The 16,071-nt window shown below is 40.9% G+C and overlaps 1 protein-coding gene across 10 annotated transcripts in view; it reads left to right on the forward strand.

Moving 5' to 3' along the window:
• Positions 1-1,146: 1,146 nt before the first annotated feature.
• The window catches only part of BTRC (beta-transducin repeat containing E3 ubiquitin protein ligase), a 151,881-nt gene continuing 136,956 nt past the window's right edge, over positions 1,147-16,071 (forward strand). For 3 of the 10 annotated variants that reach the window (XM_084903790.1, XM_084903784.1, XM_084903778.1), the window contains exon 1: positions 1,157-1,301. In XM_084903790.1, coding sequence (XP_084759916.1) covers positions 1,254-1,301 — 48 coding nt within the window. In that variant the 5' untranslated portion in view covers positions 1,157-1,253. Of the gene's footprint in view, positions 1,302-14,476; positions 14,513-16,071 lie in introns of all 10 variants that reach the window. The other 7 variants (XM_084903783.1, XM_084903788.1, XM_084903787.1 and 4 more) reach the window with 4 other exon arrangements.

Genomic DNA, 16,071 nt, shown 5'->3' on the forward strand with positions numbered 1-16,071 from the left:
TGAAAGCCTAATATATAGTAGGTATAGTTCTGAGTTCTGTGGACATAGGGATGATGACTAGGATAAAGTATAACCATACTAGAAATGTAGGCTCCACAAGACTGGGTCTATCACGTTCACTGATGAATCCCATTTCTTGGGATGATGGCTGCACAAGTTTTTGTGGTTACTGTTGTTGAATGAGCAAATAAAATAGTTTACACTGAATTTTTTTCTTCTAAGCAAAATGGGATTTCCCCAATTCACTTATTTAAAAAATTCAGATATTTTGTACAAGCCTATCACTTTCAGCCCAAATGCTAGTTTTTTTTGGTTTTTGTTTTTTTTCATCTAGGGTATACCCAATTTTCAAAATAAACTTGTACTGTCCCTTTCAAGGCCAACTAAATACTTGCATACTTTATTTGCTGGATGGCCATTATAGTTCACGATTGAAAGCCTTTGATAAGTATTTGTTTGACCGTTAATGCAAGGCTTACATCTCAGGGTTAGCAGCAGCTAACATTCAAGAATTTTCAGAACCGAGTTCTACCGGGCCCTGACTTGCTGTGGGGGGAAATAAGATCTTTGGGAGAAGTGTAGGGAGATAGCTTAGGAGGACCTTGAAATTCTGCATTGGTCTGTTAACCGCTGCCAGGCGCTCCTAGGCCCAGCGTTTCTGGGTTGAAATTCATCCCGCAGACATCAGAGATATGAAATTTGGGGGTATATCCAGTTCTCTAAAGCCACAGCTACGGAGATCCTAAAAACTCTAGATCCTCTCACAGTTTTTTTCCACTATTCGGGCTACAGGTGAGGCACTGGTCGCCATCTTGCTACCAAAAGCCAGGCAATCCGTCCCTGGCGTCGCTCGGTAACTAAGGAGACACCCTTGCCCCTCCCGCTCTCCAGCCCGTTAGAGGCTGTAAACTACGATTCCCATCAGCCGGGTACCTCGAACTGCGGGCGAGATGTCTGCATTTGGCTGGCCGGCGCCGCGCCCCCCGCCGCGGTGCACCGCGGGAGTTGCAGTTCGCAGGGTGGTCGCGCATTTCGCTGCGGGAAGCTCCAGAACTACAACTCCCCTGAGCCCGCGCGCTCACGCAGGCGCACGCCGCAGCCGAGCCTCCCCGGCCCCCCTCCGGCGGGTGCCAGCGAGGTGAGAGAGGGCGGGGGGAAGGAAGAGGAGGCGGGATCTGGGCGCTGCGTTGGCTGCGGTCTGGCATCCAGGGGGCGGCCCTCGCGGAGTGCAGACCCGGGGGCCCTCGGAGATTATGGACCCGGCCGAGGCGGTGCTGCAGGAGAAAGCGCTCAAGTTTATGGTGAGGAGAAGGTGCAGGCTGAGGGGTTACGGGGGAGGCTGTGGCGTTGGCGCCGTCGCTGAGAGGCTCGGGGCCTGGGCCGCCCGGTCCGCCAGAGGGAGGGGGCGCAGGGGTGCTGGGCCGAGGCCAGCGGCGGGGGCTGCTGAAGGGACGGGACCGGAGCTCCTCCTGGGAGGCGGGAGGGGGTGCGGAGAGGCCCCGGGGGTGGGGGCAGCAGCTCCGCCATCTTGAGGATGAGGGGCCCGTGACAGCGGGGGATTATCCAGGGAGGGGGCTCCAGGCGGCGCGCGGGGCCCTGGAGGGGAAGGGGCGTGGGGACAGTTACTGCGGAGCGGAGGGAGCCCGGAGGAGAGGCGCGGTGTGGCCGCTGGCAGGGCCTTCCTTCCCAGTGTCAGGGTTACGGGTAAGGCGGGGAGCAGGGGCGCCTTCAGAGTGAGGAAGGGGAGCCCGGGAGCGGGGTGGAGGGAGGAGATGCTAGAGGGAGGGACACCGGCGGGGCTGTCTGTAGTTGGGTCTAAGGGTGGAGGAGAAAGCCAGGGCTGGTGGGAGCATTGTGGATTTTGTAAAATGAGGGGATTGAGATAGCCCTTTATCTTCCAGATTAAAATACCCCAGGTTGGCCAAACTAATGTTGACAAACTATGGAAAGAAAGAGGCCTCCCTTAGGAGAATAAGGACTGGGGAGTGGGACCTAGGGCTGTGGTGACAGCCCCTGGGAAAAGGAAGAGGGTGTTGACTATGAGCCGGAATTACCAATGTCAGGAAAATGTATCCACACTCTTACCTTGAAAGGAGAGGGTGGGTAGATGTTGTAAGGATGAGGTTGAACTGGCCAGGGAAACTGGCTACATGAGATTGGGGACAAAAAATGAATACTATCCAAGAGGGTAGAACAACACAAAAGTTGGTGCTAACCTAGAGATAGCGAAATGTGGAGGCCGGGTACTGTGTCACTTTCTGGGAAAGGAAAGGACACGGAGATGAGAATCACAAGACCTGCAAGAAGTGATGAGATCAGTGGAGAAATGCAGGAGATAAGAGGGGTAAGGTAATGGGAGATGCCAGGATCGGTGGTTGCTCCTAAGTTTTAGGTTGAAGCACCGTATGGGCTTAGGTTGGATTTTGTTGGGTGTGTTTCAATCCTTTGGAGCCTAGTGTGTCCACTTTGTATCTTGCTTTTCTCCTGTGCTTATGTTTGACAATTTTGTGTAGTCTGATATTTGATGCTTTTAATCTGATGCTTCTTGTATATCCTAGGTGTAAAGCCAGACTTTGTGGTTACAGATAAAGAATGATGGGATGCATAGACTTCCATTTTAACAGGTGGCCTTAGGGACATGGATATTTGCAGTCAAGTCTTGCTTTTTTCAGAAGTAATTGTAACCTGTCACTCCAAATTTTATTTATTGATTTTTTAATTATTTTTTGTTAATCCTCACCCGAGGATATGTTTTTCATTTATTTATTTATTTATTTATTTATTTATTTATTTTTATTTTTTTAGAGAAAGGGGAGGGAGGAAGGCAGAGAGGGAGGAGGGAGAGACAAAGAGAGAGAGAAAGAGAAAGAAACATCCATTCATTGCCTTCTGCATGTGCCCCACAGGGACTGGGATCAAACCTGCAACCCAGGTATATGCCCTTGACTAGGAATCAAACTCACAACCCTTCCATACTCGGGTTGATGATGCTCTAACCATTGAGAGCACCAGCCATGTCCCAAAATTTATTTTTGTTTTTTTTCTTATTTTATGTCTTTGCCCGAAATATCAAAACAAATGTAAATAAACATGGACACCAACGTAATTGAATTTAGGCCCTATTTACAAGAATACATTTGCAGAGACTGGTCAAATTTACTAAAATTTGGTTTCATTTTGTAGTAGTGCTTTCAAAAACACATAACTAAAGTTTGAGTGTATCATTAACAAAATTTCATTTTGAAGAAGAGAATTCTTGAATTTCTTCCCAATGTTGACATCTAAAATATTAAGACAAGATTTTGAAATTTGTTTGTACTTTAGAAGTAAAAGGAAGTTGCTTTATATCTATAGTGAACTTATAGATTTAAGTCAGAGAATTGGCAGCTGCTTATTTTTTTTTTCCTACTTAGAAGTTGACTTAATCCTAATCTTGACATTTGTGTCAGATTTATGGAATAGTATGATTTACAGATCATAAAGAGACATTACAAAATCATCTTCTTTACTCCCCATTAAACCTCAGCTTGGGAAAATTTTCAACTACTTGATCTCTGCTTTGTATCAATGAGTTATGTTTCGATAATGGTCTCCTGATTGAGTTAAAGTGGACCTGGAGATGGCCATGTAGTAGTTTGCAGCTTTTAGAGCATCATATATTATTAAATGTTGAATTAGTTACTATGGGGAGAAGCTAATTTTTTTTTTTAATTTTAGTTACTTTCATTTTTGACCGCCTGTTTGAGAGAAGGCCAACTGGAAGAGGGTCACCAAGAATGACCTTAATAACTGAAGCAGAGAATGCAGAATTAGAGATTTGGTATTCTTTTTCAGTTCAGTCACAGTCTTATGAATGTAAGCTACAACTTGCCTATGGTTCCACTTACCCTGCCATAACATGTCTGTTTACTCGGAGACAGTTTTTAAAAAAATTATTTTTATTGTTAAGAGCATTACAGATGTCTCCCATTCCCCCCCTTTTATTCCCCTTCACCCCGCTCCTGCCTCACCCATTCCAGGCCTTCACCTCTTTGTTGTCTGAACCCATGGGCTATGCATATATGCATATAAGTTCTTTGGTTAATCTCTTCCCGCCCTCCCTCCTTTCTACTCAGAATCAATTTTGAGATAGGAAGACATTGTATTTGTATTTGCACCAAGTGACTAGAGCAGAGTACATACACATGGAAGAGCTATCCTTTTAATCAAGTTGAAAATTTGTATAAAATTTGGCTTTGTTTTGGCCTTACCCTTCCCTCAATTGTAAATTATGAATGATAATTTTTGTATAGATGCCCTGGTTTCCATAGTTTAAGAAAATGTAATTTGTTTAAAATGCCAAAATGAAATGGGTATTTTATGAAATTTTCTCATTACCACATTAATGTAGTGCTTCAATTAGGAATTTTACAATGAAATCTTATTAATGAGACTGGTAATTTAGAATTGATCATAATTCACACATGGTCTAGACTTAAAAGTTTACCCTTGGATACTTGTGAAGAATAGTTTAACTTCTAGAAACAAATGATATTAAAGCAGTAGTTTACATTAAATAACCTATATACTTTCTTGGTCAACAAAATTATAATTCCGCAGAAAAGATAAACGGGAATTGGAAGAGGACCTTAGAAGAGAAATGAATAATGATGGAGGGAATGTAGGCACCATTTTATTTTATTTTTATTTATTGATATGAGACACACACACACACACACACACACACACACACGGATTTGTTATTCTACTTAATTATGCATTCATCAGTTGCTTCTTATATGTGCCCTGAACCCACAACCTTGGTAAATGGGGATGATATTACCTGGCCAGGGCCAGTGCCATTGTATACACACACACACACACACACACACACAAACAAAATGTATATACACTTCGAATGATTATAAAGTCAGTGTTTATTAACATATAGTTCATTTTCAAATTTAAAAGAACCTAAAGAAATGAATAAATTGTCAATGCCTGTTTTTAAACTGATGACCATTTCGGCCCAGGCGCTGCTGATAATGTGAAACAATGGAATCGCAAACATCAAGAATATTTCATTCAGTATTTGTGCACCCCCAATTTGTCTACTGTTGCCACTTTTGTATTGTAAACTTTTATCTTTTATGTATCCCCATTAAAAAAAGTGGCATTTTAGGATAAATTTTCTTTGTTCAAAGCTTAGTCTGACTTGACTTCAAATTATTTCAAATCAGTTAAACTAGAAAAGGAGTGAAAATTAAGTGAGTTATCAGCTGTTAAAGTATGCTTAAATATATATATATATAATGGAAAGATACACTGAAGGATGAATTTAGAAAATAATCAGGATAAGCTAGTCCCAGAATCTTAGAACTGGGGAAACATTTGAAACTTGGGTGACATAATTCTATATAATAAAAGGGTATTATGCAAATAGACTGGATGTCAGAACAACTGAACAACCAATCAAAGCACAATATGCTAATGATATGCTAATGTTGCTCAACCGCTTGCTTTGATGTGCACTGACCATCAGGGGACAGATAGTCAACTGATTGACCAATCGCTATGATGTGCACTGACTACCAGGGGGCAGATGCTCCAACTGGTAGATTAGCTTGCTATTGGGGTCTGGCTGATCAGGACTAGTGAGATGAGCTGGACATGCTCTGGAGCCCTTCCATAGTCCCTCCCTGGCTCCATCGTGCACCAGTGGGGTCTCTCACCTGGTGCTCTTTAGCAATCCAGGACCCCTTGGGGGATGTCAGAGAGCCAGTTTCAGTCTGATCACACAGGCCACTCCCCTTGGGAGGGCGCCAATGCAGGGCTCATGGCTCTGCAAGCCTCTCCCTATTGGGACTGATTGGGAGGGAGCCCACAACAGGCACAGTTGGGCCGGAGTGAGCAGGAGCGGCTGGTAGGAGCTACAGGCAGTATTGGACTGCGGGTTTTGGCTCAATCCCTGCAGGCCACCCAGAGGGATCCCACCTGTGCACGAATTTATGCAATGGGCCTCTAGTAGGTCATACAAAAGAATTAAAAAAAATATATTTATTGATTTCAGAGAGGAAGGGAGAGGGAGAGTTAGAAATGTTAATGATGAGAGCGAATCATTGATTGGCTGCCTCCTGCATGCCCCCTACTGGGGATTGAGCCCACAACCAGGGCATGTGCCCTTGACTGGAATCGAACCTGGGACTCTTGAGTTCACAGGCTGATGCTCTATTCACTGAGTCAGATCAGCTAGGGCTAAAAGAATTTTTATACAATTGATAGATAAGGAAAAAGTATACAAGGTAACTTGCTGTGTAACAAACCATCCAAAATTCAGTAGTTTAAAGAAACCAACTTAGTCCTTGCCTCGGACCAATGACCAAAAGGTTGCAGGTTTGATTCCCAGTCAAGGGTCTCTATTCCTCCCATGTGGGAGGCAACCAGTTGATGTGTCTCTCTTACAGGACGTTTCCCTCCCTCCCTCCCTCCCTCCCTCCTTCCCTCCTTTCTCTTCTTTCCTCCCTTTCGCTCTCTCTAGAAATCAATATATTTTTAACTTATTTATTAATTTAAAATGTATTTTTATTGATTGCATAGAGGAAGGGAAAAATAGAGAGAGGTATGTGCTCTGAGCAGGAATTGAACCATGACCTTCTGGTTCATAGGTCTATGCTCAACCACTGAGCTGCACAGGACTGGCCAGTAATGTTCTTTAAAACAAAAGGATGCAGTCCAGAATGATGCACTGAATTGAGTTTTCATGTCTCTTTAGACTTCAATCTAGAACAGTTCCTTAATCTTTCTTTGACTTTCATGACTATGGCACTTTTGAAGAGTATAGGCTGGTTATTTTGTAAAGTGGTTCCTCAATTTTGATTTATCTGATAATGTTTCATGGGTTAGATTCAGATTATGCATTTTTGATAGAAATACCACAGAGGTAATGTGTGTTTTACTTATTGCCTCCTATCAGGTGGCACATGATTTTTATTCAGTTTCTTTAAAATTAATGTTTTTCTCCTTGTAGTATTTTATGGGAAGGTACTTTGAAACCATGTAACTTTCTATTCATCAGATTTTAAATTATAACAGTGAACTTTTGAACTCCTGTTTTTTACTTGATGGCTAGTAATCCAATACTGTAGTTATTTATTTTGATGATTAAATTGTTCCCTCTTCGGCTAATGAGAGTACTTTCAGGCTGCTCCCTTTGTTGTTTTGATGTATTCCTGTCATTCTTTGAGCATTTTCTTCTTTTCTGGTAAAAGAAGATATTCATCTTGTACTTTTTTGCCCTGGTTCTGGAATCAGTAAGTTCTCCATGGAGCCCTAGTTTCTTTTAGTAGAAAATGATATTTAAAAGTCAAGATCTGGATGTCAGGTGTGCTCATTGCTATTGGGCTATCATTGCTCCATTGACCTCTCACTGGTGTGAAATACATGTGCATGTAAACACATACACACACATATACATACATGTACATTTATGTCACCCTTTTAATATTATCTAAATATTTATTTTAAACCATGAATTCATACTCATATCTCCAGTTGTAGTCTAAATCCACAGGGTTCATTCAATAGTTTCCTTTTATAATTGTAACTTCTTTTTCTTTATTTTTAAAAATCTTTATTGTTGAGAGTATTACAGATATCCTCTTTTATTACCTCCCCCCATTGCCTCCCTCCACCTGGTTCATGCCTTGCCCCAAGCTTTCACCACTCTATTGTCTGTATCCATAGGTAATGATATCTCTCTATATAAAAGGCTAAGTGTCCATCCATCCGACTGGTAGCTATGACACACTGACCAGCAGGGGGCAAGATGCTCAATGTAGGAGCTGCCATGACTCGCACTGGCCATTTAAAAATAAATGACACCATGGACCTGGCACCAATAAACCAACACTCAGCTTCCCCCAAGTGGGACACAGGCCCCACCACCACCCTGGAGCAACACCCCACGAAACCACAGCCAATGCTTCCAAGACCCCATGGCACAAAGAGTGGCCCACAGTCCAGCCCAGCCTGGAAATGGTTGCTGTGGGTGTCGGTTAATGACGTCATGTAGCAACACCCAGCTTCCTCCCCTTAGCAATTAGCCTCCTTGGAGTTTCTTCAGCCCAGGAACCCAACTTGCTCTATGATCAGATGCAAACATTTTATAATTTAAACAAATGTTTGTGAAGCGTTTTCCTGTGCCTCATCTCATTTGACCCTCACAGAAGTCCTGGAGTAGATAGAAGACTCGGTAGAATTCTATTTTCTTTTCATTAGCCGGAAAACAGAGATTTAGGAAGTTTAGAAACTTGACCCTACTGAAAAGAAGTAAGACATGGTGGAACTTGAAAAATGACTTCAGGTTTTCTCACTGCACAGCATATAGTCAAACACTTAAAATACAGTTAAATATTTTACCCTTTGCCCTGTGTGATCTACAGTAATAATCTGCTTCATGTTCATATTTACTGCTGTGTTGCTACAATTACCTGAAAGAGAAGTTGGGGTGCTTCACTGGGCTGGAAAAGTTTAGCTAAATCAGAAAGCAGGTCTAATTAAGGAAGTTTATCTATACATACAAAGCTCTTGCTGGTGCCAGTCGCATGCATGTGTTCGATCTATCATTGTCAATCGTAACTTTGGTTGACACTTCTATTATAGAGAAAGGGGGAATAGTGACATTAAAATATTTCTCCTAGTTAATTTCCTTTCAGTGTGCACAAATCTGTGCACTGGGACACTAGTATGCGTATAAGATCTTTGGTTAATCTCTTCCTACCCAACCACCTTTCCTCTGAGATTCATCAGTCTGTTCTATGTTTCCATGCCTCTGATTCTATTTTGTTCATCAGTTAATTTTGTTCTCAACCTAAATATTTGCCCTGATCAGGAATTGAACCTGCAGCCCTTTGGTGTATGGGAGGATGCTCCAGTCAACTGAGCCAATTAATTAGGGCATTGTAACTCCTTTTTTCTGACTATAAGTTGGCCCTCATTATCCTCAACATGTTTTCTTTCTTTCTTTTTTTTTTTTTAAATATTCTTTAAAAAATATATATATATATATATTATTGATTTTTTACAGAGAGGAAGGGAGAGAGATAGAGAGCTAGAAACGTCGATGAGAGAGAAACATCGTCGATGAGAGGGAAACATCGCCAGCTGCCTCTTGCACACCCCCCACTGGGGATGTGCCCGCAACCAATGTACATGCCCTTGACCGGAATCGAACCTGGGACCTTTCAGTCCGCAGACTGACGCTCTACCGCTGAGCCAAACTGGTTTTGGCAAATATATTTTCTTAATCAGTCCCCCTGTATATGACCAACCTCTCCTGTTGCTGCTGCTTCTGACACCCACTATGTGGGTGCCTTTGTCACCTTACTTAGCCTCCAAAATCCCATATCATGCTGCTACCCTATTTGTATACCCTTCTCACTTCAGGCTCTGATACCCTGCACTGGGTTGCTTTCCTCACTCCATTTGGATTCCAGCATCCTGTGCAGGGCTACAAGGCTGCCATATTCCTGTATGGACATCCTCTTTATTCTTCTAGGGGAGGGCTCTGACATCCTCAGTAGATCACTGCTGATTCTACTACTCCATCTTTTTTAGCCACCTGTTTTGTTTAGCCTTAACTAAACTGAATACAGGTTTTTCTTCTTGCAAAACTGATACTCTGTACTTATGAAACAACAACTCTTCAGTTTCCTCTCTCTCCCTAGACCAACATTCATTCTACTTTATTTCTGTGAATCTAAGTACTTCAAATATCCTATATAATAAAAGGCTAATATGCAAATCAGCTGACCGGTGGAACGACCGGTCACTATGGCTTGCACTGATCACCAGGGGGTAGACACTCAATGCATGAGCGTTGCACTCTGGTGGTCAGTGCACTCCCACAGGGGGTGGGAGCAGACCTAAGCCATCAGTTGGACATCCCCCAAGGCTTTCGGACTGTAAGAGGGCACAGACCAGGCTGAGAGACACCCCTCTCCCCCGCCCGAGTGCACAAATTTTATGCACTGGGACTCTAGTCTCATATAAATAGAAATAGAATGAATAAGATTTTCCTGAAGTAGGAGAGGAGAAATGAAGAAAAAGAGAAAAGAGAAGACTAGAATATGGCTGTTGTCAGGCATGTGATCATTTAGTGAAAAAGGAAGTAGTACATATGGGAAAGTGAGTATTTGGTGAGTAAAAGTGTTGGGATAGTTCTTAACTTTAATAAGAAGATTAAATTTTAAATAAAAGGAAAAATTTTAAGTGAGTATTTGGTGAGTAAAAGTGTTGGGATAGTTCTTAACTTTAATAAGAAGACTAAATTTTAAATAAAAGGAAAAAGAAAAAAACAAGTGATGGTGATTCATTTTATACCATCCCATACTTATATATAAAAATATCCATAATAAGAGGTTAAAAAATTTACTCAGAGAGCATATGCTAAACTGAAATTCTCGGGACCAGGTCTACTCAAATTCCTATGTGATAGAAAGCTCAGGATTCATCTAAATTTTACATTTGGTTTTTGAGTAATTTTGTAATCACTGTTGTACTAGGGATACCGTTTTATCAAGGTCAGGGGGCACAAACCTACAGAGCCTTTACATATTCACTGAGGTAGACCAAGTGCTTGGATGTGTCTAGGAGCTGAGAGGAAAATTAGCCAGGCAGATGGAACACAGTATCTACTGGCCACCCAACCAGATTTTTGCATAATGGAAGTTTAGCAAGGGCAGGATATACTTTTAGAGGGAGATAGTGATTAAGAGTCTGTGTGCAGATGTTCAGGGGAGATCCAGATAGGCAGACAGCACCACTGAGTTCTAAAAACAGGTGGCAAAGCCCATGTTTCAAATTTGTGCTCATAACTGGAATTGGAATAAAGAATTCATTCATTCAATTAATTCATTCATCTAACCTGTACTTATTAGTGCCCACTGCAGTAGTCCTATACTTTACTATGTGTAAGAATTATTGGAGAGCATGTTAATACATACTGCAGATTTGCAATACTCCCTCCACTAAATTTGGTAGGCTTCAGGAGTCTGTGTGCTTAACAGACATCTCAGTGTTTCTGATGCAGATACTTCTCTGATCACACTTTGACAAAATGTCTAGTCCACTGTGTCCTGGCCAGTGTACCAACGTAGAGGGAGTGGGGGAAACATTGTGGCTGGAACCTTGTACACGGGGAACAGAATAAAAAGGAGTTGAGTTAACTGGAATCAGAAGTGAAGACAAGTGCTAATAATCTGCAGTATATACTTATTAAATCGACATGTTGTACACCTTAAACTTGCACAATGCCAGTTATATCTCAGTAATGCTGAAAAAGAGTGAAGGCATGCGGTGGGGTGCTCCTCCTCCTTCCGCATCCCACACTGAAGGGGAGAAGGACAGGTTCCTGAGCGGAGGAGCTGGGGATTGAGAAAAAGAAAGAGACAAGAGGCAGGATAGGTTCAAGCCGGGTGCCGGTGGAGGCACACTCTGATGAAGGGACAGCCACCCTCACCACAGACAACACAGCACATTTATTTATTTCCAAAGGGGGTTTAAGGTCAAAAGGAGTTTCGTATGTGCCCAGGTCCTATTCATTGAGACATGGGTAAGTTCCTTATTTTTTGGTACAAGGACGAGATTTATCGTATCAAGACCTGGGTAAGTCAAGGTCCTATTTGTTCCTCATTCCAAGCACTTGGATAAAGATAAGAAATCTGATAGCAGTCTCCGACATTTTGGGAGGCTGTTTCTGGGAGATTGCCATTCCAGTCACCTCGGACTCAGCCGACATTAATTTAAAGGTCATCCATGTGCATTTCCAAGGGGCCCTCTGCAAAGGCAGAGTGACAAACCTTATGCCAGAGGCTTGGGATCTCTTCAAATTCAGCGGATTTGTAATAATCTGGTTTCTGAAAAGAATTTACTTCTGGGGGCCAAGTGTTTATAGCTAGAGAAATTGGTGAACTATGGGGGAAGGCAGAAGAATAAGTAAGATATGACTTTTCTAAGAGGTATAATTAATAGAAGAAAAATAGCAACATCCCCAAATATGACCACTCTAGGTATTCTATTGTATAATTATATCACATTACAACTGATAGGCCTTCCTGGTCCTATGAAAGTGTTGTGGGTAGGTCTAATGTTTTATTGTTAATACTAGAGGGCTGGTGCATGACATTTGCGCACTGGGGAGGGGGTGTCCCTCAGCCTGGCCTGCACTCCCCTCACTGTCCAGGACTCCTTGGGGGAAGTCTGACTGCTGAGGAGGAGGAAGGGTCTGGCTGAGCTGCGCTAACTACTAGGGGGCAGCTCCTGCATTGAGTGTCTGCCCCCTGGTGGTCAGTACACATCATAGTGACCAGTTATTCTGCTGTTCGGTCAATTTGCACATTAGCCTTTTATTATAGAGGATTCTATGACCCTTTCGCATATGTAAAAGTAAATGACAACAGACTACCCCAGCAGTTGTTTTCTAGATCTCTATGTAGAAATAATGTCAAGAAATAAAGGAAGAAGTTCGAGGAGTCATGGAAGTGTTGTTTAAAGCACCAGGCATCACTGAATGGTAGGGAAAGTTATGATGAAGAATTAGTCTCTTCTACAATGACTTGACTGGAATTGTTCTTTTGAGCAAGGGCCTCATGCTGACCTCAAAGGACAGACACATAGCCTTAGGCTCTCTCTGAGCCACAGCATCTTCAAAATAGAGGAAGATGTAATTTGATATAATTAAAAGAGGTATATGTGAAGGTTCTTCCTTTTTTTTTATTTTTATTTTTTTATTGATTTTAGAGAGGAAGGGAAAGGGAGAGAGATAGAAACATCAATGTTGAGAAACGTTGATCGGTTGCCTCTTGCACGGCCCACACTGGGGATCGAGCCTGCAACCCAGGCATGTGCCCTGACTGGAATCGAACCCGGGACCCTTCAGTCCGCAGGCCAATGCTCTATCCACTGAGCCAAATCAGCTAGGACTGAAGGTCCTTTCTAGGCCATAAACATATAGTGTGGTGAATTTTGTCTAACAGAACTCTAAAAAAATAATTCATCCAGACTGCTAAGGTTTATTGAATAGGCATTCCACCTCTATTTCATTTTACCATTTAAACATATATTGATTCATGCCTGCCATATGCAAGGTTTTGGTCTTAGTTCCTTTTTTTTAAATTAACATCCAGTAAAATTAACTTTTTTTAGTTTATAGATCTAGAATACTAACATATGTACAGGGTGGCCAAAAGTAGGTTGTGTGGAAAAAGACATGAGGGTTATGATGGTTATAATAGCTTTATTAACTCAAAAGAATAGTACAGTGCATCTGTAAACCTGCTTTTGTCCAGCTGGGTGGGTGGTTGGTTGAGTGTCTCTCCATCCACCAAAAAAGGTTTCACTGGCGGGGGTGGAGTTTGATTCCTCTTTGGGGCACATAGGTTTTGAGTTTGATCCTTGGTCAATAAGGGGGGCAGCTGATTGAATTTTCTCTCTCTCTCTCTTCCTCTCTCTCTAAAATAAAATCAGTGAAACATACTCGGGTAAGGATTTAAAAAAACCACACCTACTTTTGCCCTCCCAATAAAACTTTTCTTGTTTTGAGGCAGACCATTCAGAGACCCAATTTTCCACTCCTTTGTATGTTTTGAAGTGCTGCTCAGAAAGCGTTTGTGCCATCGATCGAAACAAGTGGTAATCTGAAGGAGCAATACAACAAAATAGCATACATATCAAATTGCATATATATCAATATATATGTAACTCCATCTATTGAAAAAAATCCACATTTTTAACCGGTACACCTAGTACTATATAGATTCATTTAACCACTGCCTCAGTCAGGATACAGAACAGTTTCATCACTCCCTCCCCGCGCCCCCTGACCCACTCCCTAAACTCCCTTGTATTATCCCCCTGTCCCTAATTTCTAAGAACCATGATATATTCACCCTCCCTTTAGTTTTTTATTTTTGAGAATATCATATAAATGGAATCATACAATATGTAATCTTTTGCTACTGACTAATTTGACTCAGCATAATACCTTTAAAAAAATATTTTAAAAAGAGAAAGGGGGAGGGAGAGAGAGAATCAGTGATGAGAGAGAGTTATCTATCAGCTGCTTCCTGCACTCTCTCCAGTGGGGACCAAGCCTGCAACCTGTGCATGTGCCCTGACCAGGAATCGAACCGTGACCACCTAGTTCATAGGTCACTACTCAACCACTGAGCAACACTGGCTGGGCAGCATAATACCTTTAAGATAGTTTTCATCCAAATCGTTGAATGTATCTTCAGCATAATACCTTTAAGATAGTTTTCATCCAAATTGTTGAATGTATCAATAGTCTACTCTTTTTTATTCCTTACTTGTATGGATTGTATCACATAGTATTGTTTATCCATTTGGGTTGTTTCCAGTTTTTTGCTGATTATAAATAGCGCTGCTGTAAATACTTGTGTATAGGTTTTGTATGAACATAAAATTTTCATTTCTCTAGGGTAAATATCCAGGAGGGGAATTACTGGGTCATATGGTAAGTTTATGTTTAACTTTATAAGAAATTGCCAAATTTTTCCAGAGTGGCTGTACCATTTTGCCCATAAGCAGTGTATGAGAGTTTTAGCTACTTTGCATCCTTGCAAGCATTTGGGATTGTCAGTATTTTTTATTTTGGCCATCCTAATAGGTATAAAGTATTATTTTATTACAGTTTTAATTTGCGTTTCCCTAGTGCATGCCTCAGTTCTTAATGATTTTATCTGTTGAAATCAAACAAAAGTAATCTTCAGAAGAGTGATCATCAGAATGATATGTCTAAAATTTAACCTTCTATGGAAGACTTTGTGACTATATTAAAAAAAGAGTTCATATTAATGAATGTTCATGGGTTTTCAGTGAAGTTTTCTGAAACCTGTTTACAAAGTTTCAAGTAAACCCTGTGACATTGAGAATGAAGAGTAACTTAAGAGTATTTTTTTTTCTTTTTTCTGGTGGCCTTTGCTCTTATGTAGAACACTTGTGGACTTGTGGCTTTTAATAGTCTGAGAAGATAGGCAAATGGAAAAGAAAAATATCTGGTTATCCTATAATTTTTAAAAATAAAGCAAATTAAGTGAGAAACACTCATGATCATCATGATCATAATCAGCTGTTTACCAAATGCCTATTCCTGGTAGCATAGGTCAGTGGAATAATTTTGAATAACTTGCTTATTCAGGGAAAGAATTTAGATAATGAAAGGAGGGCATTCTTTGAGTAATATATTTGTTTGGCCCCCTTATACTTCTCCCTCCTTCATAAATTATCCCAAGCAGCAGTCTGTATTATATGAAGCAAACCAAATGATTGCTAAATAAATGTTTAGTGTTTATTATTGTTGGTTAGTAGCTTGAGTTAATATGGAAGAGTTGTGCTTGTTTTTTTTTTTTACACTTTGAACATGTAATCATGATCATTGGTATGTTACTTCCATTTTATGAAGCTGGAATGTAATTTTCTTACTTTTAATGGCTGTAGAGGTTTATAGTTATTGAATCTTTGATGTTGTTAGGCATGCCAGTACTTTTTTTGTTATCAAATTTTCAGTTAGGAAATAGCCTCCCCATTATAACTTGTTTCACTGGGAATTGAGACAATGTAATATATTGCTATAGAAATAGACTGTCAAATGATGACTCAGATTTAGTGTTCAGTGTAATTTAGAAAAGATGACTTAAGTAGAACAACATTGGTGCATCTCTTTTTCAAATTGCAATTAATTGTAATAACAGCTTATAAGATCTACATCATTTTCCTTTGGATTCTGTTAAACTTTACAAATTTTATATTATATGAATTAAAAATGGACTGTTTAAAAGTTAGTCAAAAGAATTAATCAAAAAGAATCCTGCCTTATCAAATCATGCTTCTAAAGATTTTTCACACCCTCCAGTCATATCCAGGTAGGGCGGTTTTTTTTTGTTTTGTTTTTTTTTGGTTTTTTAAAATATATTTTATTGATTCTTTACAGAGAGGAAGGAAGAGAGATAGAAAGTTAGAAACATTGATCAGCCGCCTCCTGCACAAACCCCACTGGGGATGTGCCCGCAACCA

This window comes from Pipistrellus hanaki (genome assembly GCF_964339955.1).
Source record: "Pipistrellus hanaki genome assembly, chromosome: 14".
Lineage (NCBI taxonomy): Eukaryota > Metazoa > Chordata > Mammalia > Chiroptera > Vespertilionidae > Pipistrellus > Pipistrellus hanaki.